Source organism: Zootoca vivipara, chromosome 2, assembly GCF_965207765.1.
Source record: "Zootoca vivipara chromosome 2, rZooViv2.hap1.1, whole genome shotgun sequence".
Taxonomy (NCBI): Eukaryota; Metazoa; Chordata; class Lepidosauria; order Squamata; family Lacertidae; genus Zootoca; species Zootoca vivipara.
Window position 1 is genome coordinate 7934854 of NC_142584.1, and position 26139 is coordinate 7960992.

General features: G+C 46.2%; 2 protein-coding genes across 5 annotated transcripts in view; one reads left to right on the top strand and one right to left on the bottom strand.

Annotated features, from left to right (window-relative positions):
- Nucleotides 1-26139, top strand: part of SLC11A2 (solute carrier family 11 member 2) — a 62575-nt gene that overhangs the window by 21333 nt on the left and 15103 nt on the right. For all 4 annotated transcript variants that reach the window (XM_035103090.3, XM_035103098.3, XM_035103106.3 and 1 more), the window contains 11 exons: nt 446-565; nt 4955-5061; nt 9752-9822; nt 11580-11647; nt 12809-12964; nt 14601-14759; nt 15530-15613; nt 20801-20920; nt 21794-21943; nt 22706-22779; nt 24190-24343. In XM_035103090.3, the coding sequence (XP_034958981.1) occupies nt 446-565; nt 4955-5061; nt 9752-9822; nt 11580-11647; nt 12809-12964; nt 14601-14759; nt 15530-15613; nt 20801-20920; nt 21794-21943; nt 22706-22779; nt 24190-24343 (1263 nt within the window). The remainder of the gene's footprint in view (nt 1-445; nt 566-4954; nt 5062-9751; nt 9823-11579; nt 11648-12808; nt 12965-14600; nt 14760-15529; nt 15614-20800; nt 20921-21793; nt 21944-22705; nt 22780-24189; nt 24344-26139) is intronic.
- On the bottom strand, nt 16287-18582 carry LOC148686713 (uncharacterized). Its single transcript, XM_088661247.1, has 2 exons — nt 18384-18582; nt 16287-17506 (listed from the first exon to the last, which is right to left on the bottom strand). Exons 1-2 carry the CDS (start codon nt 18494-18496, stop codon nt 16441-16443), a joined length of 1179 nt encoding a protein of 392 aa, XP_088517373.1. The 5' UTR covers nt 18497-18582; the 3' UTR covers nt 16287-16440.

A 26139-nucleotide genomic window follows, 5' to 3' on the forward strand; every position in this document is an offset into this window, starting at 1 on the left:
TTTCCTCGTTCACAAAAAGCTTAGATTGAAATCTAGTAGTATATTTTCCTGAAGACATTCCTGCCCTGTCCGGTTTCAACAGTCCTGCCAAATGCTACTCTCCAAGGAAGCTGGGGATTGTAATTCTTTTCAGCAGATCGGTAAGAATATCCAACAGAGAAGTCTCTAGACTACAGTTCCCATGCCTGTGGATGTGTCACGTAGCCTGGACATGTCTGGAATATTCTGCTTCAGCAGTTAGGTCTTGATAAAACACGGGCAATTGAAAGCTGTGTTCTCCTCCATGCCCTGTTTTTGATTGTGAGAGGGGTTTGAGGCTGCGTCTGTATTTAATTCGTGAAGAATTGCAGACACACTTTAGGACACACAATCCGCTGGCTGGCTGGCTCCCAGAGTTCTCATATCTTGGCTGCTCTTGACCTTGCTGTGCTTTTGTGCCTTTCAGCTGCTCTGGGTTCTCTTGCTAGCCACGATCATTGGCCTGCTCTTGCAGCGACTGGCAGCGAGGCTAGGAGTGGTAACAGGACTTCATCTGGCAGAAGTATGCAACCGGCAATATCCCAAGGTGAGTGAATTGAGCCATTCATTTGGAAATTTATCTTGTGCTTTTGTTGCGAGCAGAGGAATGCACCTTGTTGTTGTTGTTGTTGTAGGATCGGATCTCCCCGTGTGTTAAAAGCAGCTAGACAGGATTGGAATATAGGTGATAACTAGTAACTGGGGGGTTGAGCAGAGGCAGGATTAAACAGGCCTGGAAGATGGGCGCCAGGAATTGTGGCAAGTCCCAAGACAGAGGCTCCTGAAGATGCCAGGCTGTTCTCAAAGTCTGTAGCCAGAGAGTGTAAGGGAATTTGATGCATACAAGGGATAGATGCAGATCCAGAAAGCCCCCCCCCCAAAAAAAAGCAGATGGGGGGAAGGCCAGGTGCATTGTGCCAAAGAGCAACATGCAGTGGAGTTAATGAGACCTAGAAGTGAAGTAGGAAAGACTACACCAGCCTCCAGATCCTCTGGCTTTTTGCACTATTTCTGCATATAAAGAAAGCACCGGCTGCACCGTGGGTGTCAACCCTTTATCATAAATAGGCAAAACTGCATCTCTGCCAGCCCTTTAAATCAGGGGTGCCCTGTCAGGGGAAATAGGGGTGGATGAATCTGAGTGCACATCCTCTTTGAAGATCGTCACCACCTGGGATCTACCTGGAGGCATAGCTGCCAAGTCTCTCGTTTTTCGCGGGGAAACCCCCGTATTTAAACCCATTTAAATACGCGAACAATCCTGTAAATCCCCTGGATTTTCTTCCTGCCAGGGAGGCTCCATCTGCGCATGTCTGGAAATGCACAGAACCAATTTCGGGTGCCGCTCTGCCCATGTCTGGGCACCGGAAATCGGGCAGCGCCGGCACCAGAAGTTGCTTCTACGCCCGGTGCTGCGCCGTTGCTGATCCCGGATTTTTCTTACCGGGAGTTGCAGGGTATGACCTGGAGGAGAATTTGCCGCTTGCCCAGACTTTCCCATACAGCTCTTACCTTGAACCCAGGGCTTACTTTCCTCTTTTTTTTAAGTGAGTATTTGAATGCCTTCTGAATGTGTGCAGAGAGCACTTCTCTCAGCACAGAGTAAATTGCCTGCATTTTGAATTGCGGGGCTGGGATTGTGGCTTCCAGGCAGGCTTGCAACTTAGCCTCTTCCTTCCTCCTCTGTTCTTCTACTCTCGTGCGATATTTGCTTTGTGTTGCCTCTCCATAATCACTTTAATTACTAGTCTTTGAAGAAGCCAGTCTGCTTAAAAGCCTGGCTTTAAACAAGCACATAGGAGTATTTTGTTCTCTGTGGAATTCTTTTGAGGCTTGTTTCGGCAAGACGCAGTTGCCTAGGGATGTGGATCTCAGCTGCAAAACACTCGCCTCCACCAGGATTAGCAAACCCTCCTTGTCTGCCCCCATCTTATTTCTGGTGACATTTCTCTGGGTGGTCATGTCTGTGTTTATAGCTAACCCGGGACTAAGTTTCCTCTTGGGTTATTCAGAACTTGACACATCTATTTGCTTTCTCTCCCCCAGGGGTTGCATTAGAACATCCTCAGTAAATAGGAAGTTGGGTTTGAGTTGAGTCCCAGGTCAAGCCAGGCAAATTCCAAGTACCGTAGCTATTTTTCCTGAGCTGAAAGAGGAAGAAGCTGCATTCTGAGATCTCCTGGGACTAAGGTGGTGTGGTAACTGCTCCAGCGCAGCTTCTTCAAAACAGCCTCCAAAAACCATGTGGGAGGGGCCAGTTTCTGGGAGGGCCGATACTGTCAAAGAAAGAGCTGCGAATGTAGGCCCATCCCTCCTGGCCTTGAGCTTCTTCTCTTCTTCCCCTTGGTAGCATCAGGCAGGAAGCTAATGCAGGGAAGGGAAAAATTTGCAAACTAAAATTCTGGGGTGCGAAGAGTTTCCTTTCGGTGTCGTTTGTGGCTCTAATGGACATTGCCTTCAGAAAGCTCATTGTGGCTCTCTGCAGAAGGATTTTATTTTATTTTACTTAAAAGCACGTCTCTTCACGCTGAGCTTCCCTTGTAGCTGAAAATTGGCTTCACAAATCTGGTTGGTGTCTGTTGGCTCAGGACTTGCCAAATTCCAGGCAGTGTAATCCACGTAGGTGGTCGCCGGTCAGCAGACTTAGAACCCTTTCCTCATCAGAAGTGATTAATTTCTAAAAATAGACTGCAGCAACTGTTATTTTTATTGCTCAGTGCCTGTGGTAACTGGGTATCTTCCGCCCCCTTTAAATCTGCTTCTGTCTCTGCCTCTGGTTTGATCCACAGGAATTAGACCCTAATACAGTGGGTTCCCTCTGGCCTATTGGCTTAATTAGGTCCACCAGGCCTCACAATTTTGGCCGCAAGGCTGTTTTTGGCTCATAAGTTTCCACTCACCTGATGCCATGCTGCTGGCAAACGAGGGTGTCTTCCATCTAGGGCAGAACAAGACCAGTTTCCCCGCCCACCTTGTGGTTAGAAGAACTTTCTGCCTGGGATCATGCTCCTCCCTTCGCCAAAGGGATCATGTCAAATCGCATTGAGCTCAGCAGCCAATTCTAATCAATTATTTTTTAATCATTCTGAGTTTCGATTTGAGCTGCATCCATTGTTTACTACTTTCTTTTTTAAAACTCAGTGCTGTTGTGTTTTCCATACGATTATATTGATGGAGGCGTTGTTTGCTAATTTTTCCGTGAGGCTTTATTGCCGTTTGCCGCTTTTAGCTCAATATTGTCGTAGGGAAGTGGCGTTACAACTATTAAGTCTAATACCTGACGCCACACACATGACAGGTTGATCTGAGACTGCAAAAGGACAGTTAGGAGCCTTGGTCTTCCTGTTGCTTAAACAGTCTTAACACTTGATAATGTTGTTGTTGTTTAGTCGTGTCCGACTCTTCGTGACCCCATGGACCAGAGCACGCCAGGCACTCCTGTCTTGCACTGCCTCCCGCAGCTGGGTCAAACTCATGTTGGTAGCTTCGAGAACACTGTCCAACCATCTCGTCCTCTGTCGTCCCCTTCTCCTTGTGCCCTCCATCTTTCCCAACATCAGGGTCTTTTCCAGGGAGTCATCTCTTCTCATTATAACTATAACTTATATTGCAGCCCAAACCTACAGTCACTCACAGTCTTCTTGTGTTAATTGGGGCTTACTCCCAAGAATATGAGCATTGGATTGTGATTTGGTCTTGTTCATGACATGTTCGCAGCTTCAAGAACACTGTCCAACCAAGAACACTTGATAATATTAGGGCCTAATATTAGCTGTCAAATATAGATAACATTAATATCAAGATTTCAAGCTTACCTGCTTCATGTGAATAAACTAAGTATTGCTGCCTCTGTGGGTTTTTTTGACCACCAGGTTTTGCTATGTGGAAATGAAACGGAGGCCCAGGAAGGGTTCCTTTTCCTTCTCTCCACCCTATCAAGTAGCAGTGGGTAAATCTTTCTGACGTGCACCTCCATTGCTCAAGAAAGATTTGGAAAAAGAAAAGTCCTGGTTTTTTATTTAGCGACACCTTTCTGCCATCAACCCAATCGGATGGGCAGGGTACAAATAATAAAATCATCATCATCATCATGGAATTCAAGGTGGGATCCTTGTGGTTCCCAGTCAGCCTTCCATCCAGGCAGACCCAGAGCTTCTTGCTTTCTTTCAGCAAGGTGGCTGATGCTCTCGGACAGAGCCCTGGGGCACATGAGATTGATGGGCAAAAAGTAGTTTATTTGGAGAGAAAAAGGGTTAAGATTTGGTGAGGAGGGGAGTCACTAATTGCTTGTGGAAATATGGTTGTTTGTGTACCATTAGGATATATCATAGCTTACCTTCCAAGTCCCGGACTGCAGAATCCGGGACCGGCAGCCGTGTGACACCGGAAGTTGCGTCGACGTAACTTCCGGTGTCGCTTTGCCCTTCTATGGGCACCAAAAATGGCCGCCGCCGGCTTCGAAAGTCGCTTGTACGCATGTCAGGAAGTGCGTCGACGCAACTTCCGGTGTCGCTCTGCCCATCTATGGGCACCAAAAATGGCTGCCGCCGAGACCGGAAGTCGCGTCTATGCACTTCTGGACATGCGTAGATGTGACTTTTGAAGCCGGCGGCAGCCATTTATGGTGCCCATAGAAGGGCAAATCGGAAAGAAAAAAATGGCCGCTGGCAGGAGAAAATAACAGAGAAAAACGGGAGACGAAGTAATACGGGGGACCACCGGGAAAAGGGAAGTAAAAACGGGGGGTTTCCCGGGGAAAACGGGGTACTTGGCAGCTATGATCTCATAGTAGGAAGGTTGTTCATATTAACAAACGAACAGTGGAAGTTGTGTTTGTTTTTTTTAAAAAAAATTCTGGGTGTGCATCCTTGTTTTACCCATTTGCTTCTTTCATATTTTGTGTGTGTATAAAACAAAAATCTTGATTGCGCCTTAGGTCCCTCGGATTATCTTGTGGTTGATGGTGGAGCTTGCCATTGTTGGCTCAGATATGCAAGAAGTCATTGGCTCAGCCATCGCCATTCACCTCCTGTCCGTTGGGATGTAAGTTGCCTTTTTGTCCTCTGCTTCTGGAGTGGCGTCACCAGTTTGTATTCTGAACGAGAGAAAACATGGTTTGTTTTCTTGCAGTGCCCTGCTCCTGTGTGTAAAGTGGAACTTCTGGTGGCTGGTCTATATATGGGAAAATAATAAACGTTGCACAGCCTTCCTAGGACTGTCAAAATTTCAGAATGCACTTGGGAAAGTCCACATGCTTGAATGTACCTCATTGTAAAAAAGAAACTCCCTTCATGTAGAAACCTAGTTGTTGGCAGCACCCATCTGTCTCGAGAGACAATGGAGTGCGCCTCTAAGGGTGAAGTCAAACCACTACATTAGCAGCACCGAAGTGACCTCCCTGGAGTGCAAGTTTGGGCAGTGTCTATGGAGGTCCTGGGCTGCACAGACAACAAGACCCCCCCTCTCGGTCTCACTGATGTGGTCCAAAGGAAAGCCGAACAATACGTTTGGCACCAGCTTGGCTGGCAGGATTACATCATTGAGAAACTCAGCCTAGAACCATTCATCCTAACTTTTTGTTTTCCATATTCGGGGATGGTGCAAATGGTTTGGGGATGTGTCTTTTCCTTGGATCCTGGAGAACATTCAAGCATAGGATTCCACACATGCATTATTGAACCAGCTTTAGCCCTAGGCCAGCTCTGTCCACACAACACTTCTAAACATTTGCAATTCAGCTCACTGATTTCTGCAGGAGAGAAGCTCTGACAAGGCAAAGCCATTCCTCCCGTATGCTGTCTCCTCTTTGCTGCCACCAGCTCTCCCATAATGCACCCCCCTTACTTAGAATAAACCAGGGGTAGGGAATCTTTGGCCCTCCAGATGTTGCTGGACTACAGCTCCCATCACCCCTAACTGTTAGCCAACTTGGCCAGGGCTGATGGGAATGGGGGTCCAACCAGTTCTTGATACCCACAGGTTCCCCACTCCTGCTGCAAACCCTCGTCCTCCCACTTCACTACTGCTTTGCCCCCCCCCCCCAATTTTATTTTAAACATTTAGTAAATACACTGCAGATATGGGCAGCTAGAAATTAGATCCACTCAGGTTTTTTGGCAGAGCTTTCGAAAAATAAACAAGCCTTTATTTGCCAACAGTAACAGAGCGAGGCTGTACTCTTGGCAAGCCTCGCTCGGCATCAGAATTGCTCAGCAAGGCCAGGAATTCACCAGGCAAAGGAATTCAGTTCCCTAGGCTGGGAATTCCATCGCCAGCAGAGCCCGTGTCTGCTGGGAAGCCTAGCTTTGCACAGCCCCACATAAGGGGTATTTTGACACAATACCGTCTGTTACGAGAACATGTTTATAATCTATTACACGTTTTATGTTATCTCTGCCCATCGGATTCTTATCTCATTATGCATGATCTAGCTTTCTTTTGTGCCTCATTATGCATGATCTAGCTTTCTTTTGTGCCTTGCTCCCCCCCCCCGCAGGACCAATTGCAGTCATCAGCAGTCGTTAACAGCCATTAACAGGTTCACCACTCCTATCAGCCCATCACCCATTCCCACCCCCCACCCTCTGAATATAAATAAGGGTCTGGCTGATTCTGTTTCAGTGTATCTGACGAAGTGTGCATGCACACGAAAGCTCATACCAAAATAAAAACTTAGTTGGTCTTTAAGGTGCTACTGAAGGAATTTTTTTTATTTTGCTTTGTCTCAGACCAACACGTCTACCTACCTGTAACTGTGTTCTAAATGTTTACAGTTGATATTCTTCCGTCGTTCTCGAAGCCTTTCATCCTGAAGGGCAGGATGCAGTGGCTATAAATTAAATGGAACTGTGTGCCCCTTATTTTATACGGTGGCATCTGAAGAAAGCACCAGAGCTCATTGGGTAGAGCAATCCCTGGGACTAGGAACGTCCCCTGCCTGAAGCCTTGAGCAGCTGCTGCCAGCCAGTGTGGACAATCCTGAGCTAGAGGGACAAATTGGTCTGACTCTGCTGTGGTAGCCCTGCCTTATACATTCCGATAGTTGTCATATTTCTATCAGTTCCTTTCTAAATACTTCTTAACACTGAATTTTAGTGTTATTGTTAAGAATTGCTAGGCAATATTTAATTGCTTTTTTAAAAATAATGGCTACTGTGGAGGGAAGATATGACCCTTATTCGAAGGGTAGCACAAGGCATGGCAATGTCATCCTGGCCCCCCTCTCTTTTCCATCCTGAAAGGGCAGCTGGTTTTCTAAAATGCCCACAGGCTTCAGAGCTTAGCTGGGCATAGCCACTTGTAGCAAGAAGGCTGCTGTTAAGTTGCCCGTTTTTTTTCCATCGCTGGGAAAATGCAGTCTTTCACCCCATAAACTTTCAACAAACATGCTTAGCGTTTCCTTGTGACTTTCTCTTATCTGATTCCCTCCCCTTCCATGGTTGAATGAGATTTCCCAGGTTCTTTGCCTCTCAATAGGCAAGTACCGTATCTTTCGCTCCATAACAGTTTTTTCCTCCTCAAGAGTAAGGAGAAATCTTTGTGCGTGTTATGGAGCGAATGCCATGGATCCCTCGGGAGCAGAAGGAGAAGGATGCCTCTGCCGCCAGAGTCATTTAGAAACAGGGAGAGGGGGGATGCTAACAATAAAGGAGGCTGCGAACTTGCGAGGAGAGTACCAAAGCAAGCAACAAGAGCAATTAGAAGAAAAGGGAAAAAACTGCTCTAGCTAAGGAAGGCAAACAAGAGGGAGAGAGGGTGTTAAAATGAAGCTGTTGAGCAGCTGATTGGCAAGCCAGATAAGGGATGCTTGCAATAAAGGAGGCTGCCTGGGAGGGGGGAGGTAAAAGCACATGGATCCTCAGGATTTTTTGCATTGGGTCACCCCAAATTCACCATCAGATCACATGGCATGTCCATGGCTAAAGCCTGCACCAAAAAAAATCACACATCCACTGTTTCGTGGGGCTGCAATGGCACAAATACGTGGTTACAAAGCCACAGATCCACATGGATCCTCAGGATTTTTGCATTGGGTCACCCCAAATCCACCGTCAAATCACATACCGTCTTTCCCACATTTTAAGACACCGTCTTATAACTTTTTTTCCTCAAAAAAACACTGGGTGGCTTATTTTCAGGGAATGTCTTACCGGTATTTTTATTACATCAGGAGCAGTGCCCCTCTTGCTCCCTGTCTCCCTGCGGGGCAGGACTCTTGACTGAAAGAAAATGACGGGCAACAGCCACCACCAAGCTCCATGAGAGGGAGTCTGAGGGAAGGGAGGTGTGTGCATCGCTGGCCCAGCCCTCTCTCCCCGGCCCTGGGATGTTCGTGAGGGAGGGAAGGAGCTCCTCCGAAGGGCTGCTCTCTCTCTCTCCCCTCCCAGGTGGGGACTCACTTAATAGCAATCTGCTACACTGGAGCTTCTTAAATTTAAACCAGTACAGTATAATGGAATCTATCTGTGTGATGCAGTCGTAGCAGTAGCCTATACTAAAGCAAATAAGGATCTCTACCAGCCAGCCAACTGCTCAAGACTTAAGAGCGAAAGTTCCAACAATGTAGCACTTTGTAGCACTGATAGCAAAGAGGCTACCGGCTGAGATACTGCAGAAAACAAAGAAGCCAGCTGAGCAGCAATTAAGATGGTAAATGGTAGCAATTAAGTAGCAATTGAGCCAGCAGAAAGCCGGGTGAGATAATCTGCTGGTCCTAACAACCCGTCCGTGTTTCTCTTACCCACAAAATGTTAACTTTTGTGTAGGGTGTAGGGCAGTGTTTAGCAGCTCCTAAACAGCGAGAAGGGGAAAGTCCTTAATCCCCAAGGCAAGGACTGCGCCACCGGCAGCGATCCCGGTACCGGTACAAATCCTTAAAGGGGAAGCTCTACAGACAAGCAATAGAAAGAAAAAAGAATCCTCACTTTTTAAAAGGCTATTAAAAGGGGGAAAGGTGGGGGGAAGCGAGAGGTGGGCTGTGTGTGTGTGTGTGTGTGAGAGAGAGAGAGAGGCGGGGGGGGGGGGAGAGAGAGACGCGCACACAGAGTCTCTCCCTAAAGGGGAAGGCAGCGTCTTCAATCGCCCCTCTTTTTTCCCTCGTGCTTTCATCTTCTCCCCTCCGCAAATGCCACTTTTCTCCTCTTCACCAAGCAAGCAGAGCTCACACAGCCTAGCTAAAAAAAATATATTTTGGAATCCTTTTACAGGTATTTTAAAAAATGCTTACAGAAACGGGAGGGGGAATCACGAGGCTGCAGGAACGGCTCTACGGTGCATTTTTACAAGCTTTTAAAAGAAATACGTGTCTTTGGAGCGACAGTAAAATGGGGAGAGATTTTTATGGGGGGGAGTTGGCTGGCGGGAGGGGGGAAGGGTCTATCACTATGTCTTATTTTCGGGTTATGGCTTATATCGCGCAACTGCTTAGAAATCCTGCTATGTCTTATATTATGGCTACGTCTTAAAAAGGGGGAAACACGGTATGTCTGTGGTCACAGCATGAACCACAAAAAATCATGCATCCACTGTTTCGTTCAGAATATTTTTTCCCTGGTTTTCCTCCTCTAAAAACTAAGTGCGTGTTCTGGTCCGGTGCGTGTTCTGGTCTTTTGTCTACCTTTCCCAACACTTTTAAACAGACTGTGAACTTAAAGGAGGCTTGGCCCCACTTGGTTTTCAACCAGTGCACTTAGAACACCCTGAAACCTCCCCCACCTGTTTTGTCTTCCTGCAGAATCCCTTTGTGGGGCGGAGTTCTCATCACAATTGCTGACACCTTTATGTTTCTCTTCCTGGACAAGTACGGTAAGCTCCTTTCTTATATAAGCGCTCCTCCTCCTGTACTTAGTAATCCTACAAGTGGAGTAAGAGCACTTTCGCAATCAACTCTGAGTAGGCCCTGCTATTTATTCATTGGGGCACGCTTGCAAAATCCTGGAAATGGGCCTTTGCCTTCGACTTGCTTTGCAAACACAGATTCCACATTGGAGGCCCTGCTGGGAACGAGGATTAGAGCTTGCATGGCTCTCCAGATTGTAGGGGAAGTCTCGCAATCCACTTTGCAAAAGCTGTGGATTCTAGCAGCACGATGTCTTGCATGGGAAACACTGATTCAAAATGATTAATTCCTTGACATGTGACTTTCGTAGTTCCTATAGTCATCAGCTTCCTGGTTTGGTGTTCCCATTCGCTCTTCCCTGTCTCACCTTGTGCCAAAGAACCAGCCTTTGTACATGGCCTCTAATGCTCTATGGCAGGCACGGCCAACTCCCAAGAGATTGTGATCTACTCACATTATAAAAATACTGGCTGTGATCTACCCATTGTTATTGACAAAGTTGTTGAGCTTTGGGGGGGGGAGCCAAAGCTTTTTCTGGGGGGGGGAGAGATCTAACGTGATCTACCACAGACACCCAGTGATCTACCACAGATGTCCAGTGATCTACCGGTAGATCACAATCTACCTGTTGGACATGCCTGCTCTATGGGCTAGTGGGCTTTGTATCCTTGGTGTATGCTTTTCATGGAAAGAAGGCCCATTGAGCTTGGTAGACTTTCCTTTTGTGTAAATGCCATGGGATTGTGCTGGAAAGAGTTTCCATTTTGTGATGCAAATGTGCACCTGTCACTCAGTATTATGGAATCCTTCCTGTCTGAGAGAGAAGCCGCAATGCTTTTGCTGAGTGCTCTTCCCACACCAACCCAAGTCTCTCTCTCTCTCTGTGTGTGTGTGTGTGTGTGTGTGTGTGTGTGTGTGTGTGTGTGTTGTGGGAAATATTCTCTACTTGGCTTATGAAAATTGCTGGTCTCTTCATTGCTGGAGATGCTGCAAAGCAGCCTTTCCTACCTGCCCTGCCCCCACCTCTTCAATTGCCTGTTTTCCAATCCCCCCCAAAAAAAATTTTTCTTGAATTTTGAAAGACTTAAGGGAAATGTTTGCCCATGCTAGAATTGGAATTTTTTGTTTCCATTGGACCTCTGAAGCACAGGAGGGCTCATATGGGTCTTTAGAAATGAAACACCAGCATGGTTCTCCTCTTCTTCCCCCAGTGCCAGACCACTCGCTGAACCCTTTTGTTTTTTTTAAATTATTTGAAGACTGTCCACCCCACTCTCTCCTGAATTAGAGTACCCGTTCATGTGCAGGCATGCTTCAATTGCGAATCACTCTGTCCCTATAGTACAGCAGATCTTCTGTTCTAGCAAAAGAATACAGTTGCCCTGGGTGCTGCAACAAGATCTAAAGTATATTTTGACTGCTGATCTAGTTGCACCCTAACAGTTGTATTCAATGCACCACTTAAGTCGCTTGTTCCATCAGTGCAAAGATTTCTCCTTGCACAATGGAAGGTCCTCACACTGTGCTGGACATTCAAGGCATGCATGTTGTGTTTTGTTGAAGAGCAATTTGTGTGGTGTGTAAATGCCCACAGTGCCGCTTGACCTGATGCCTGGTGGGAACAGGTGGGGCACTGGGGAATTGCTTTCACTATTCTGGATTCTATGAAAGGACTTTTGGCTCCCAAAGTATCTTTTTAAAGGTGCATGTGTGTCTTTTTCAGGCTTGAGGAAACTGGAAGCTTTTTTCGGGTTCCTGATTACCATTATGGCCATTACATTTGGATATGAGGTAACATTGCTTTTTAATATGTGGGGTTTTTGCATTAGAGATTAAAAAGTGACTTTCCCCATTTAGAATGTAACAAAACATGTTGGACTAGAGGACCCTCCTGACCCCTTCCAACTCTGCAATTCTATGATTCTATGTAACCTCTCCTAGTGGTTCCACGTAAGTGTTGGTACATAGTTTGACTTGCCAGAGAAGTGGTCTTCATATTGTTTGGGATGAGCTTGTGATTTCCCATAAGGGTGAAATTTGCCGCTTTGTGGTGGTGATGCATTTACACCTTACTTCATATTTATTTTTATTTTATCATGCTTATATTCCCCCCCTTCCTCGCAATGGAAGCGCAGGGTGGCTAACAATATAAAATGTTAGCTATAAAATGTTGTTAGATCTCTCATCAGAGCCAGATATGAAAACAAAACAGCAACTGTGCAGTCAGCAAAATCTGCTACACCCCAAGGGTGTAATCAGATACGCTACCCTTGCTCTGTATCAATATAGCCATGTAAGAGTGGGCTGAAAAGAGAGATTTGCTGCCTTGGTCTTCCCCAACTGAGTGCCCTCCAGGTGTTTTGGACTACAACTCCAATCAGCCACAGCAAGTATGGCCGTTGGTTAGGGTTAGTGGGTGTCAGGGATTGGTCTAGCAGTGAGCATTCCCTGACAATCGCAGAAGAGAGGCACCCTGGCTCAGGCAGCATCCTAGAGCCCTTACTGCAACCTCAGACAGGATATCAGGGGGAGGGATCAGGGGAAGTGTCCAGCGGGGAGATGCCTCGCCCTTTTAAGTTCATGCCTGACTTAGGACATTCCAAGGTGCGCAGGCGCAAAGGGAGGAGGGCAGGAATCCCACGCTTACTATGCTGGGGGAGGAGCAGACGCCAGGCATTGGGAGAATCTTCGTCAGACTGATCGGACATGTATTCTTGATACTGAATCACATTGTAAATATCAGGCAAAATAAAAGCCTTAAAGACAGAATGGCTGTGGTACTAGTTTCTCAGAAGTAGCCAAACAAGGACCGTGACAGTGGGAGTTGTAGTTCAGCAAATGTCTGCGGAAGGGAAAGTACCTCGCGAGGGCATTGCTGTATCGGTCTAAAAGTAGACACCTGTGTCTTGCCCAAGGCCACTGTGCTAATGGCCATCCTCTATGTCCCTACAGTATTTTAGGGTGGGGCCAAACCAGGGCCAGTTGCTGAAAGGGATGTTCATGCCGTACTGTGAAGGCTGTGGCGTTCCTCAGCTAGAGCAAGCCGTTGGGATCGTGGGTGCTGTCATCATGCCGCACAACATGTACTTGCATTCTGCGCTGGTCAAGGTAAGCTTGGGGTGTTGTTTGCCTGTGGGGCCGATTTTCACTTCAGTCTTTCCGCTCACGAATGCCACACAGCGAAGTCACACTTGTGAACCTTCGCACACTTGGCTTCTGAAGCGGTCGCCTGTTCTGTGACACTGTTGATTCCGTCTCGCGCGTCTGCGTACACACACACTCTGGGAAATCAATCCTGTGGTTTAGTTAAAATGGCTGCCTTTGCATTACCGCTCGCTGTGCTAGAAGAAGAAGAAGAAGAAGAAGAAGAAGAAGAAGAAGAAGAAGAAGAAGAAGAAGAAGAAGAAGAAGACGACGACTGGGGGAGCTGAGAAGAGGCCACAGCACTCCTAGTGACACTCTCACCACCCAGCAGTCAAATTGTGCCTACCATGGATGCCTTCAAATTTGCCTTCCGTGAAAGGCATTCATACACACACAGCAACAACCATGCAGGCTGATGGAAAGAAGCCACAGCTTCTCTCATGGCACAGCCCCCCCCCCAGCTCAGTGACCAGGAAGACAGCAGTTGTGACTTGTTACCGTAACCCTAGTTAGAGGGATGTGGGTGGCACTGTGGTCTAAACCACCGAGCCTCTTGGACTTGCCAATCAGAAGGTCGGTGTTTCGAATCCCCGCGATGGGGCGAGCTCCCGTTGCTTTGTCTCAGCTCCTGCCAACCCAGCACTTCCAAAGCATGCCAGTGCAAGTAAATAAATAGGTACTGCTGTGGCGGGAAGGTAAACGGCGTTTCCGTGCACTCTGGTTTCCATCACAGTGTCCCATTGCACCAGAAGCGGTTTAATCATGATGGCCACATGACCCGGAAAGCTGTCTATGGACAAACGTCGGCTCCCTCAGCCTAAAAAGGGAGATGAGCGCTGCAACCTCATAGTCGCCTTTGACTGGACTTAACCGTCCAGAGGTCCTGGTTGCCTGTTATGTTGGCAGGACACCACAGGGATTGTTGCAGCCCGTGATATGTTTCTAAAATCCAGTCACTCTTTTGAGAAGAATGAACTGGGTTAACAGCCCTCTTTGGGATATTCTACAACTTTATAACTTTTATAGCTTTCAGTTCTGTGTATGTTCCCTTTATATTCACATTCCTGTATAAAATGTGTTGTGGTTCCTTCCCATCTTGAACTAAAAAAGGACCCTGTTGGATCACATCAGCAGTTCATCTAGTCCAGGCATAGGCAAACTCAGCCCTCCAGATGTTTTGGGACTACAATTCCCATCATCCCTGACCACTGGTCCTGTTAGCTAAGGATGATGGGAGTTGTAGTCCCAGAACATCTGGAGGGCTGAGTTCTAGTCCAGCATCCTTGTTCTCACGGTGCCAAGCAGCTGCTTATGGGCTGCATTAAGAAATACTTTCTTTTTCCCCTGTTCTGAATCTTCCAGGATTCAACTTTCTTAGATGAACCCAGGTTCTAGTGTTAAGTTGGGTAGGCCAAGGTGGAAATTCCCTTACATGAACCTTCTGTTCCGAAAGGCTGTGTAGTCACAGGCGCACTATTGTACTGCATGTACCTGTGAGACCCTATGTACACAGCCTAGCCCATTTAACTATTGACCTTCAAAAGATGGGTGAATAAACCTCTTCTTGCAGGCTGTGCTAACCTGTTCTCTTTCTGTCCAGTCTCGACAGGTGAATCGGGCCAACAAGAAGGAGGTCAGTGAGGCCAACAAATATTTCTTCATAGAATCCTGCATTGCCCTCTTCATCTCCTTCATTATAAACGTCTTCGTCGTTTCGGTCTTTGCCCAAGCCTTCTTCGGAAAGACAAACAAAGACTTGGTGAGTCCCTATTCTCTGTTTCTCTTCTGGTACACTTTCTTCCATAATTTTAAGGCATTCCCAGAAGGGAACAGGATGTATCCCAGTAACTTGGCATGGCCCAAACTAAACCAATATTTGAAGCATTTATATGGGACGCCTCTATCAAAAAGCCATTCTTTGAGTGGCTTGTGAAGATCACTAATAAGGCAGGCCCTGCCCACACATATGCAGCCCGAAAGAGGATCACACAAAAGCAAATGCGATTTGAGGGAAAAGGTGGGGGAAAGGCAAGCCCAGGCACTGATTCTTGGTTAGAAAATACTATAAGGCCTGTTGGAAACAGTTCATGGAAAAGGGGAGGTGCTTGGATCTCGAAAGAATCAATAGAGCAACCATACATATGGGACCAGCACGGGTGACCTTGCCTGGCGAATATTTAATATTCCTACCTTCATGGCTGTGATTCGTGGGTTGGCCACTTAATTCTATTCTGATTTTATTGTGATTTTGAGCTGTGTTTTAATCAATTGTTTGATCTTGTGTTTTTAATGTATTATATATTTGGTGTTGGCTGCCCTTAGCCCGGCCTTGGACAGGGAGGGCGGGGTATAAATAATAATAATAATAATAATAATTATTATTATTATTATTATTATTGCATCCCATTTCTCCTGCTGCATCCTGATGGAACCTCCCAGCACATATATATCCCAGCAATATGTTCCTCTCCTCATACTTGACCTTGTGAAAACGTAGTTTTTGAAACACGTCAAAATTTGTCTTTGCAGCAAGAGATGTGTGCAAATAAAACCTTTGCTCCACCTTCGTTGTTTCAATCAAATGGGACCCTGGATGTCGATATCTATAAAGGGGTGAGTATGTTGTTCTTATATTCAACAAATAAAATATTTTTTTTTAAAAAAATGGGGTGAGTAGGTCTTTGAACGGCAATATGCATTTTTATTGAGGCAGCAAAGGAATATTGGGCTTGGCTCAGAACCGTCTTTGAGCATTTCAGCCCTTGCTCCCCCAAAGTTGACTGCGTTTAAAATCCAAAAAGAATCTCTGTGTAGCGAGGAAGCAGGCAGGAGGAGGAGGAGGACGGGGGAGGAGAAGGGGAGGATCAATTGTTTTTTATTTTATTTTTGTTTTTTGTTTTTGTTTTTTCTACTTTTTATTTTTTCCTATTTTTTATTTTTTTTCTATTTTCCTTTTTCTATTTTTTCTATTTTATTTTTTATTAATTGGGGGCGTGCGCACCAGAAGGTGATCTCGCCTAGGGCGCAAAAAACCCTAGCACCGGCCCTGGACACCAGCCCCACCCACCTCCCTCTCCCCCCTCCTCTCCCCCCCCCTTTTCTTCCCAATGTCTCAATAACCAAAACTGATTTGTTAAAATGTTAGAGGGGAAAAATATGAGAGAGACATTGTACACACCTCTGTAATATTCTGTGCGTATTATTGTTCGATAGCCAGCTTGAGCATCTTTGGAGTGAGAGGTAGGATAGTTTTTTTAAAAAAAAACCACACAGTTCAATTCAATTCAACACCTTTATTGGCATATGTATAACAATAAAATCATATAAACCATCTATATATAATATAATTCTGAGACATACAATGAAAAGGGGAGAAGGGAAAAGGATAAGGAGTCCTCGGCAGTCACTATCTTATGCAAAAAGATGTGGGACTCTGTTTACTATTCCCTGTTGCAGGGAGTCACATGTATAACGGTATGTCTAGGGGCTTCAGGTGGGCTTAGATGTCTTTCAGGCGACCTTTGGGTTTCACGACTTTTGTCTATATCCACTGAGGAGGATTCCTCTTGAATTACAATATTTTCTACATAACTTTCCTCTAGCTGCACTGAGCAACATTCCTCTTGACTTACAATATTGTCTGCATTGCTTTCCTCCATCTCCACTGAGAATGTTTCTTCTCGAATTACCAGATCCAGCAGAGAACCACACTTCGAACAAGTAGTTAGACTCTCGGTTTTTACCTCACTTCCTGGGGCAATCACCACTACAGTTTCTATTTCACGTGTCTCTATTGCGGGGGTCTTGAAGCAAAGTATCTCAATCCCAACCAATGCTGCACTCAGCAGCTGGAAACCCGCAGCGATATAGCCTAGGTAAATAGAAGGTCCAATATGCTGCTCGCTGGGAATTGGAGGCAGTAGAGGCAATTCAGGTTCCGGGAATTCTGGGAAGTTGATTTCCCCATTTTGCAAGACAGCAGACATGTTCCATATCACAGAAATCAGGAAAAGTATCCCTGCAAATACGTTCAGGAAAGCTCCAATCCTAAAAAAGGTTAACACAAAATTATTATGTATTCTGGGCTCAAACGCATTGTACAAGGCAAATGACATTAACACTAGGGCCGCTGAATTCATAAGGGAAGCTAATGCCATTAAGTCCTGAGCAAAAAAAATTTCCCTTGGGAGGCTTGGATGTTGCTCATTGAGATCTTCACAATGCCAAAAAGCGTTGCCATCGTTAGAAGGGTCTCTCCAAAAACAGACAGCCCAGATTCCAATCCAGACATTTCCAGAGGCGATTCCATCGATGTTTTCTACACGCCACACTCTCCAGTTCACACTGGCTGTTGTTGCAATGCACATCATCCAGCCCAAAATCCCCGTCAAGAACGCACATAACTGGAGGCGAGAAACTAAGCTCAGCCACCTCTCCAAAAGAGAGCCTTGTCTGAACCGCAGGCGGGGTTTGGAGAGAAGACTCAGGGAGACATTGGCAGGCATCCTGGAAACAAAAGAGAAGACAACATGCAATGAGAGAGGGAATAACAAGCATGTCTAGTCATTGAAGGACATGACATGCTTCCATGGTCAGAAAGAAGCAGCAAAAGAAAGAGTTCCCCTGCTCCCTCCCACCCCCTGGTTAGGTATGGACATCTGATCCAGAGAAGCCAACACACATACTTCCTTCCAACACACTGCTACTGATTTAATATACTGTTGCATCGTTCCTGTGAAAATGGCAATAACCTCAGCAACCTGTTGTGGATGGGAATCTGCTCATGATTTCGCTGTTTTGCTATCTGCCACTGCAGCTATCCTTTTCCACAGAGCATAAACACACCTGATGGCATAGTGAGGAATGTTTAAGCCATAAACTTACGTGAAATGCGTTCTTCAGCTAGAGTCTAGTGTGCCAGGAATAGACCAGTATTTGCTAGGTGCTCCTGAGCCTCAAGAAGACTGAGCTGCTGACCACTGGGCTGACGTTCACCTGAGCAGCCGGCCACAGCAGCAACTGCTCTGCAGAATTCTTAGGTCAGTTAGGCCAGTTAGAATCCTGACAACAATTCAAATCATAACTCCAGGGGACCAGTCATTTGGAACATCAGGAAAGTGGAAAATGGAAGGGAACTCAGTTCCCTTCTTTCTTAATGCAGAGTGTCTTTTCCAGGACACCCTGCAGTTAAAACACGTTCTTCCTGAAGTCAGATTCAAAGCAGTTCCATTAGGGAAAATGGTGATAGGTGTATCTCAGTACAGATTTGTTTGATGGTCCTGAATGCATTTCATAAAGGATGGCTATTTACAAGAGAGGCTAATAGAATTAGGCCGTGAACAATAAGAATTTCCTTGGCAAAATTATTGGACTCCTTACAAACCTATCATTCTTCTTCCCCATCACATCTTGTTTGGACATTATAGTAAGGGAGAAGATCTTTGCTCTTTTCCTTTGCACTGGGACCACATGAAATTTTGTGCCATGGGACCCCATCACTCACACCAATACAGGCAACACCATTTTCAGAACCAAGGTGTCCATGATTTAAAATCGTTTTCTAAGACACTTCAATCAAAATATTTGTGTCGCTTTCTTTCTGTTCCTTTCTTTGTTGATGCTCCAAATGTGAGCTGCTCAGCTGCATGCAGTTTTCAATGTAGTGTGTGTGTGTGTGTGTGTGTGTGTGATTAACATTTGGCAAAGCAATGGGCAGGGCCGTCTTAAGCCCATCCAGTGCCCTGGCACTAAGGTCCCTCCAGCGCCCCCCTCCAGAGCCTCTCCAAGGGAGTGCCAAGCGGACCGTGGCAGCAGCGAGAGGCCACCTCCGAGGACTCCGCGCTGCGCCTCCTCGTTTCCCCAGTGCTGGGTTCCGCTCAGTCAAGCTTCGCCACCAGCGCACGCACCGCAGGAGCAGCAAGAGCTGCTTGGGCACTGTACGCGTGCTGGTGGCGAAGCTCGACTGAGCGGATTCCAGCGCTGGGGAAACGAGAAGGAGGTGCAGCGCGGAGTCCTCGGAGAAGGAGAGAGATGCGGCGCAGCCTCTCAGCTCGTGGAGCGCAGTCCTGGTCAGATCGCCGGAACCCTGTGCTCACTTGGCACCCTTCCAGTGCCCGGCGCCGTGGTTCTCCGCGCCACCAGCCTCTATGGTGGGCCTGGCAATGAGCCTAAATCAGGGGGGCCCCAAACTAAGGCCCAGGGGCCGGGTGCGGCCCAATCGCCTTCTAAATCCAGCCCGCGGATGGTCCAGGAATCAGCATGTTTTTACATGAGTAGAATGTGTCCTTTTATGTAAAATGCATCTCTGGGTTATTTGTGGGGCCTGCCTGGTGTTTTTACATGAGTAGAATGTGTCCTTTTATTTAAAATGCATCTCTAGGTTATTTGTGGGGCTTAGTAATTCGTTCATATTTTTTTAAGAATATAGTCCGGCCCCCCCACAAGGTCTGAGGGACAGTGGACCGGCCCCCTGCTGAAAAAGTTTGCTGACCCCTGACTAATGTTATGCAAGCAAATGTCCACCAGTGTAGTGGGACTTCCCCCCCCTCCTCCACCATGCCCCCCCCCAAGCACACATTTCAAATCTTCCAGAGAGACCCTCTGCAGCAGATTTTCAGGAGTGCAGGAAGCTCCCATTGGAATAGCAGAACACTCTAACATTTAGCTTGTACATGTCTAGATCAGAGGTCCCCAGACTACGGCCCGGGGGGCCACATACGGCCCCCGAGGCTCTTTTATGCGACCCCCAGGGACCCCCGCCATCCGCTGCCACCACCCGCTCTTACTGGTGCGGTGCGGCACGGCTGCCGGCTTCCGACCCGCAACAGTGCACGTACGCACAAGCTATTTCCGGCGCTTTCCAGGTCGGGAGTGTGCCAGAAATAGCGTTTGGGCCCCCGCGGGCACTCCCCCACCCTCCGGCCCACTACGCAATCGGCGCGGCAGGCATCCGGCCCAAAGCCGGGTATGTTTGAGGACCCCTGGTCTAGATTCTCTTTTATCTCCTTTTAATATCACTTTTTAAAAGAGCAGTGATAAACACAGCTCTATAAGAATGCTGGCTAAAAGTCCAAATTGAAAACCATCATAACCTACCTCTGGGGGAAAAAACCACACTAATATGCAAAGTTGTAAAATGTTCCGTTTTGAGGACAATGAACAAATCTGCCATAAAAAGGAAGGTTGAACAAGGCTGTTAAAGAGGAGCCATCAAAGATCTTGGGGAACTTGGAGTACATGCTGTACTCCGCCCCCCCAAAAAAAACCCCAACCCCACTCCAAACTGGAGTTCGGTCATTAGGGCAACAATCCACATGTTGTCTGTTAAAAAAACAAACACCCTGCAAAATTGCAATTTCAATAATTCAGCAGTTGTTTTTCCTCTGGACTTAGCAGGGAAGGACAAGAGGGGAGCTGCAAATATTAGGCAACTTTGGGTCTTCCCTTCCTTGCCCTAGAGTTCTGCAAACAACTACAGGGAGGTGCTTTTATTCCTGCTCCCATCCAAAGGAATAGTGCAAGCTCATTGCTGTTGGGAAAATGGAAAACTTGACAACTTAACGGTCATTTGGCACTGGCGTATTTATGAAAATTGATGTATGTGTGCAGTAGCCCTGACCTTCAAGTTCATGTTCTGTTTGAGTAAATTGGCCAACCTCATCTAAATACTGATTTTAATAAAAATGGCCCCCTTGCATTAGATTACTGCCTTGGCAGCTCTGGATTGTAAGTCTTTATTTGCCCTCCCCCCTCGGAATTTTACTTTTACACATCATTGACAAGAATCCTTCTGTATTCTAGGGTGTTGTTCTGGGTTGTTCCTTTGGCCCCGCTGCTCTCTACATCTGGGCTATCGGGATTCTCGCTGCAGGTCAGAGTTCGACAATGACAGGAACATACTCTGGACAATTTGTCATGGAGGTATTTCATCTCTCTTCGGCCATGTTGGCTTATGTTTGTCAACCAGGATCCTTTTTTCCTTTCTTGAGTGAAGATGAGAAGATGGGGATGTTGGAACCCGGTCTAAACAGTTCAGTTACCTGTGGGTGTTTTGCTTTCTGGCGTATGCAAGCAATTCTTCATGAAAGCTCTCACCTGCAAGAGAAAAGCAGCATGCAATAACTTAGGCTGCTGTGTAGCATCTTCAGAGCAGATGCTGGGACTAAGAAAACAAAAACAACAAAACTTGTGTTAATGGCATTCTTTTAGTACCATTTGCTTTTTTAAAAAAAATCAGACTTAGCATGTTTTTCCACGTCCAACAGGTAGATCGTGATCTACTGGTAGATCACTGGACGTCTGTGGTAGATCACTGGTAGATCACTGGCTTTCCTCTTTCCTCAAAAAAAGCAACACAATTTAGACCTGAACCCCTAAAATATGGGCCTTCCTCTTCCCTAAAGAAAGCTCAACAAATTTGACCTGAAGCCCCCAAAAGGGGGTAGATCACTGCCAGTTTTTAACACTGAGAGTAGATCGCAGTCTCTTAGGAGTTGGCCACCCCTGATATAAATAAAAAGGAGGGTTTTTTTAAAAAAAAATTAAAATCACCATGGAGTGATGTTTATGAAAATGAAAGACACACAAAGGTAAATGATGATCAAGTGAGAGAATACTGGAAGGTTGTGAGCGTATCTTTGTGAAGGTTCTGAGCATTAAGCTGAAGACCAGCCAGTTCGCCTGAGAATGTCTTCCTTGTACCCGTATCCCACCCTACAAACCGTTTGGTCGTTTGATGACATTTGAGCTCCGCTGGCTATTCAGGTCGTTTTATCTTCCCTTTGCTTGTTTCAGGGGTTCCTCAATCTGAAGTGGTCTCGCTTTGCTCGAGTGGTTTTGACTCGCTCCATTGCCATCACGCCCACCCTCCTGGTTGCCATATTCCAAGATGTGGAACGCCTGACTGGCATGAATGATTTCCTCAACGTTCTTATGAGCCTGCAGGTAAGGGTCCTGAATAATAGTCACGGGGGCACATTTACTGACTGCAGCAAAATTTGCCCTCGGAAAGGTTTGGGAGGGAAGACGGAATCCAGGTTTGATACACTGGTTTGCGAAAGCAGTGATTTGAAATAATAAAACCTAGCAGTCCAATGAAAGGAAGCTCAGCACATACTGAAGTCGGTTTAACAGTCTAGGGCCCGTTTGTTTCCTACGTGGAAACAAATAAGACTTGTGCAATGCAGGTTCTTTGGTATGCTAAAGGGAACAAGACATCACCCTGTGAGGAAATGTCATAGACTTGAGGATGAGTAGAGAAGGTTACGGGGTGATATGATAGCCATGTTCAAATATATCAAAGGATGTCATATAGAGGAAGGTGAAAGTTTGTTTTCTGCTGCTCCAGAGAAGTGGACGCGGAGCAATGGATTCAAACTACTGTACAAGAAAGAAGATTCCACCTAAACATTAGGAAGAACTTCCTGACAGTAAGAGCTGTTCGACAGTGGAATTTGCTGCCAAGGAGTGTGGTGGAGTTGAGGTCTTTAAGTGGAGGCTTGACAGCCATATGTCAAGAATGCTTTGATGGTGTTTCCTGCTTGGCAGGGGGTTGGACTGGATGGCCCTTGTGGTCTCTTCCAACTCTATGATTCTATGATTCTTGTAAGGCCAGCTAGGAGGAAATCCAGAGCTGGAGGCCCAAGTTTAGGATACCTTCTTGAGCAATATCTCTCCCCCCCCCTTTTTCTTCTTCTTCCTTTCCAGCTTCCTTTTGCATTAATTCCAGTCCTCACGTTCACCAGTTTGCGTCCTGTGATGAATGACTTCGCCAATGGCCTGTAAGTATGAAGAATTGCATGCATATCACATCCTTGAGGGACCTGAGAAGGGTAAAAACTGAGGTGCATAACATTGCTTCTGAGCAGACACTTCAGTACAGTGGTACCTTGGTTTACGAACTTAATCCGTTCCAGGAGTCCGTTCTTAAACCAAAGTATTTTTAAACCGAGGCGTGCTTTCCCATAGCAGCGGGGGACTCAACTTACAAATGGAACACAGTCAACAGGAAGCGGAAGATGTTCTGCTTCCAAGGTAAAGTTCACAGACCAAAACACCTCCTTCCGGGTTTGCAGTGTTCTTAATTCATGTTGTTCATAATCTAAGCTGTTCTTAAACCAAAGTACCACTGTATCTGGGAACTATTGTCCCTTGGGCAAGCCACTTTAAAGCACACCCACCCACCCACACAGAGAGAGACAACCTTCGCCTTTCCCATCCAATGCCCTGGATGTAATTCCGCAGCAAGTTGAGGCTTCATTTTATTACTATGAAGCTCTTCATATGAGCATAGAACTGTGTGCGTGTGCATGTATGCACACAGTATTTCTCTCCCCACCCTGTAAATAAAAAAGGACAGGGGACCCCCCCCAAAAAAACAAAACCCCGTGTGGAGTGTGTTTTATAGTCAGTACGGCCAGTGGAACCTGTAGCTTTGCAGCTTTTCTGTGGGATGCCAGGATCATGTGTCCATTTTAGTTTGCTGTACTCCTGGGCAACATTTTTCCCTGTGTTTCACCGTGCTGCTGTGTGCACACTTCCAGCACGTCGCCATAAATACTTGAAAAGCAATACATGCAGTGACTTGCCAGCTGCCAAACCTTTTACACTGCAGTAAAACTTAGGAGAATACACTCGTGTGTGTGTGTGTGTGTGTGTGTGTGTGTGTGTGTGTGTGTGCACTTACACACACACACACACGGTGAGTCCTTTAAAACAGTGGTCCTCAACCTTGGGCCTCCAGATGTTTTTGGCCTACAACTCCCATGATCCCTAGCTAGCAGGACCAGTAGTCAGGGATGATGGGAATTGTAGTCTCAAATCATCTGGAGGCCCAAGGGTGAGGACCACTGCTTTAAAAGAGGCCTCGTGGATACAGAATACACATGTTCCACAGGGCCTCTAAGACTCACCCTGTATATATTTATAATATACATGAACACACTTTTGGTTGCTCTTCCACATCAGTTTCACCTGCCCACACACTGCAGAGTCCCATCCTTTAGGCTTCTAGGGTATTAGGTGGTTTCTGTAAATGTGGTCACATGACTTTATTTTTGTGAGCCTTTTGGGGGGAGGGGGTTGAGTATTAAGCCTACTCTGTTGCACTTCTCAACCATTCTGCATAGTTGTAAGTCATTCCCAATTCATCTCCTTCCACTATAATAATTGTTTCTTAATTTGACTTTTAGGGGCTGGAAGATCGCTGGGGGAATTCTCATTCTTATCATCTGCGCCATCAACATGTACTTTGTGGTGTCGTATGTAGCTGGCCTGGGACAAACCATCTATTATGTGATTGCTTCTCTCCTCAGCATTGTCTACCTAGCCTTTGTGGCATATTTGGTAAGTTAATGGTGGGTTTGTAGGGTTGTTGTTGTTGTTGTTTTCCTTTTTGAAGACTTGCATCTTACTAGGAAGCATGACTTTATTCACCCACCTGGTCCAGAGATGGTTTTTTGAAATCTATGGCGTTTATCTGCATCATTTCCCACTCACAAATGGCCTTATCTAGGGAAAATGAGATGGAATGCTCAGTAAATTAGAAGTTTGTGCCTCAGGCTACATGATAGTGTTCTCTCTGACTTACTTCAAAAACAGTGGGTGTATTTCCAGAAACTGTTCTTCCTCCCAGAACAAAACAACCACCTTGTCTGTCTGTCCCCCAATGCCTCTCTTTAAAAGCCAGCTCCCATCATTCCGAGTGATCAAGAATTAAATCCCATGGTGTGACTATGCAAATGAAGGGGAGGGCCTATGCAGATAGCACTAAACCCAGTTCTAACTGGCTCCCACAAGGTTTATAGAAAAGATTTACACTGGCTGCAGTTTAGCAAGGAGGGAAGAGCCTCCTCTCCTGCCTCAGACATTTGTCACGGGTGACAAGGAGATGGTTTAACTCCCAACATGGTATTTCAGAATCTACACATTAACTTTCTCCCATATATGTGAATGGATCCTGAGGCATTAAAATCGTGTTGCAGGCTAGCCTGACCCTCCTTGATGGCAATCCTGGCATGCATCAAGTGTGTGTCTGAGCACAGGTTTCACTGCATCCCTAGAAGATGCACAATTCAAAGTGTTGGTATTGGCCTTTAAAGTCCTAAACAGCCTCGGCCCAGTATACCTGAAGGAACATCTCTACCCCCATCATTCAACCCGGACACTAAGGTCCAGTGCCGAGGGCCTTCTTGGTAGTGGCGCCCACCCTGTGGAAAGCATCAGTTATGGGATGACTGAGAGCAGCCACTCTTATTTTACATATTTAAAGCAAGGGTGGGTGCATACCCATATCTTTTGAATGTTGCCCTACACAATCTCCTCTCATGTACTAGGTGGCAGGGGGAATTTGGCTCCTTTTAAACAACATAAAGCTGCCCTTTATGTCATTTTGAAGCTATGTCTTTGAAATGCCTTCTCCAGAGTGAAACTCTGAATTTCTCTATAGCATGTTGCCTGCACATTTTGCTTCATAACTTTCACTCTAAAGGGACTAGAGACTTAAAACTATATATATATATATATATATATATATATATATATATATATATATATGAATGAAAGCTTACAGTCGTTGCTCTCTGAGCCTAGTTCAGCCGTAACTCCCTCTTAGTGGCTCTGACCATAGGCACCATTTTAGCAAAAGCATTTCTTCTTGCTTATAAGAGAGGGCACAGCCTCTTCTAAGGAGCTGCCGGCCCTGACACATATGCGCATCATGTTAAAAGGAAGCATTCTTCTGACTTGCAATGATGCACATTTAATTGGATTAAAACTCCTACAATTGCTCAGCTAAGATTTCTTTAGTCAGGTTAACTAGATCTGCCTCTTGGCAGCAACGGCTGTGTGACACTTTTTTCTCTTGGCTCCCCTCACAATGTGTTTTTTAGGGTGGAATTGCACAGCCACCGCCCCCCCTTCACATTATGAAACCTGGTAGAGTGCTGCCATTTTGCTGAGGATTGGAAAGTTGGGGTAGGGGTGTCACCCTCGGTGGTTTTCAAGTAAAGTTTGCTTTGAGCAGTGACTTAGGCCAGACCCTGAGATCATCTTCTGAGGCCCTCCTTCATGTGCCTCCTCCTCAAGAGGTCCGGAGGGTGGCAACACGAGAACAGGGCCTTTTCTGCAGAGGCTCCCTGTCT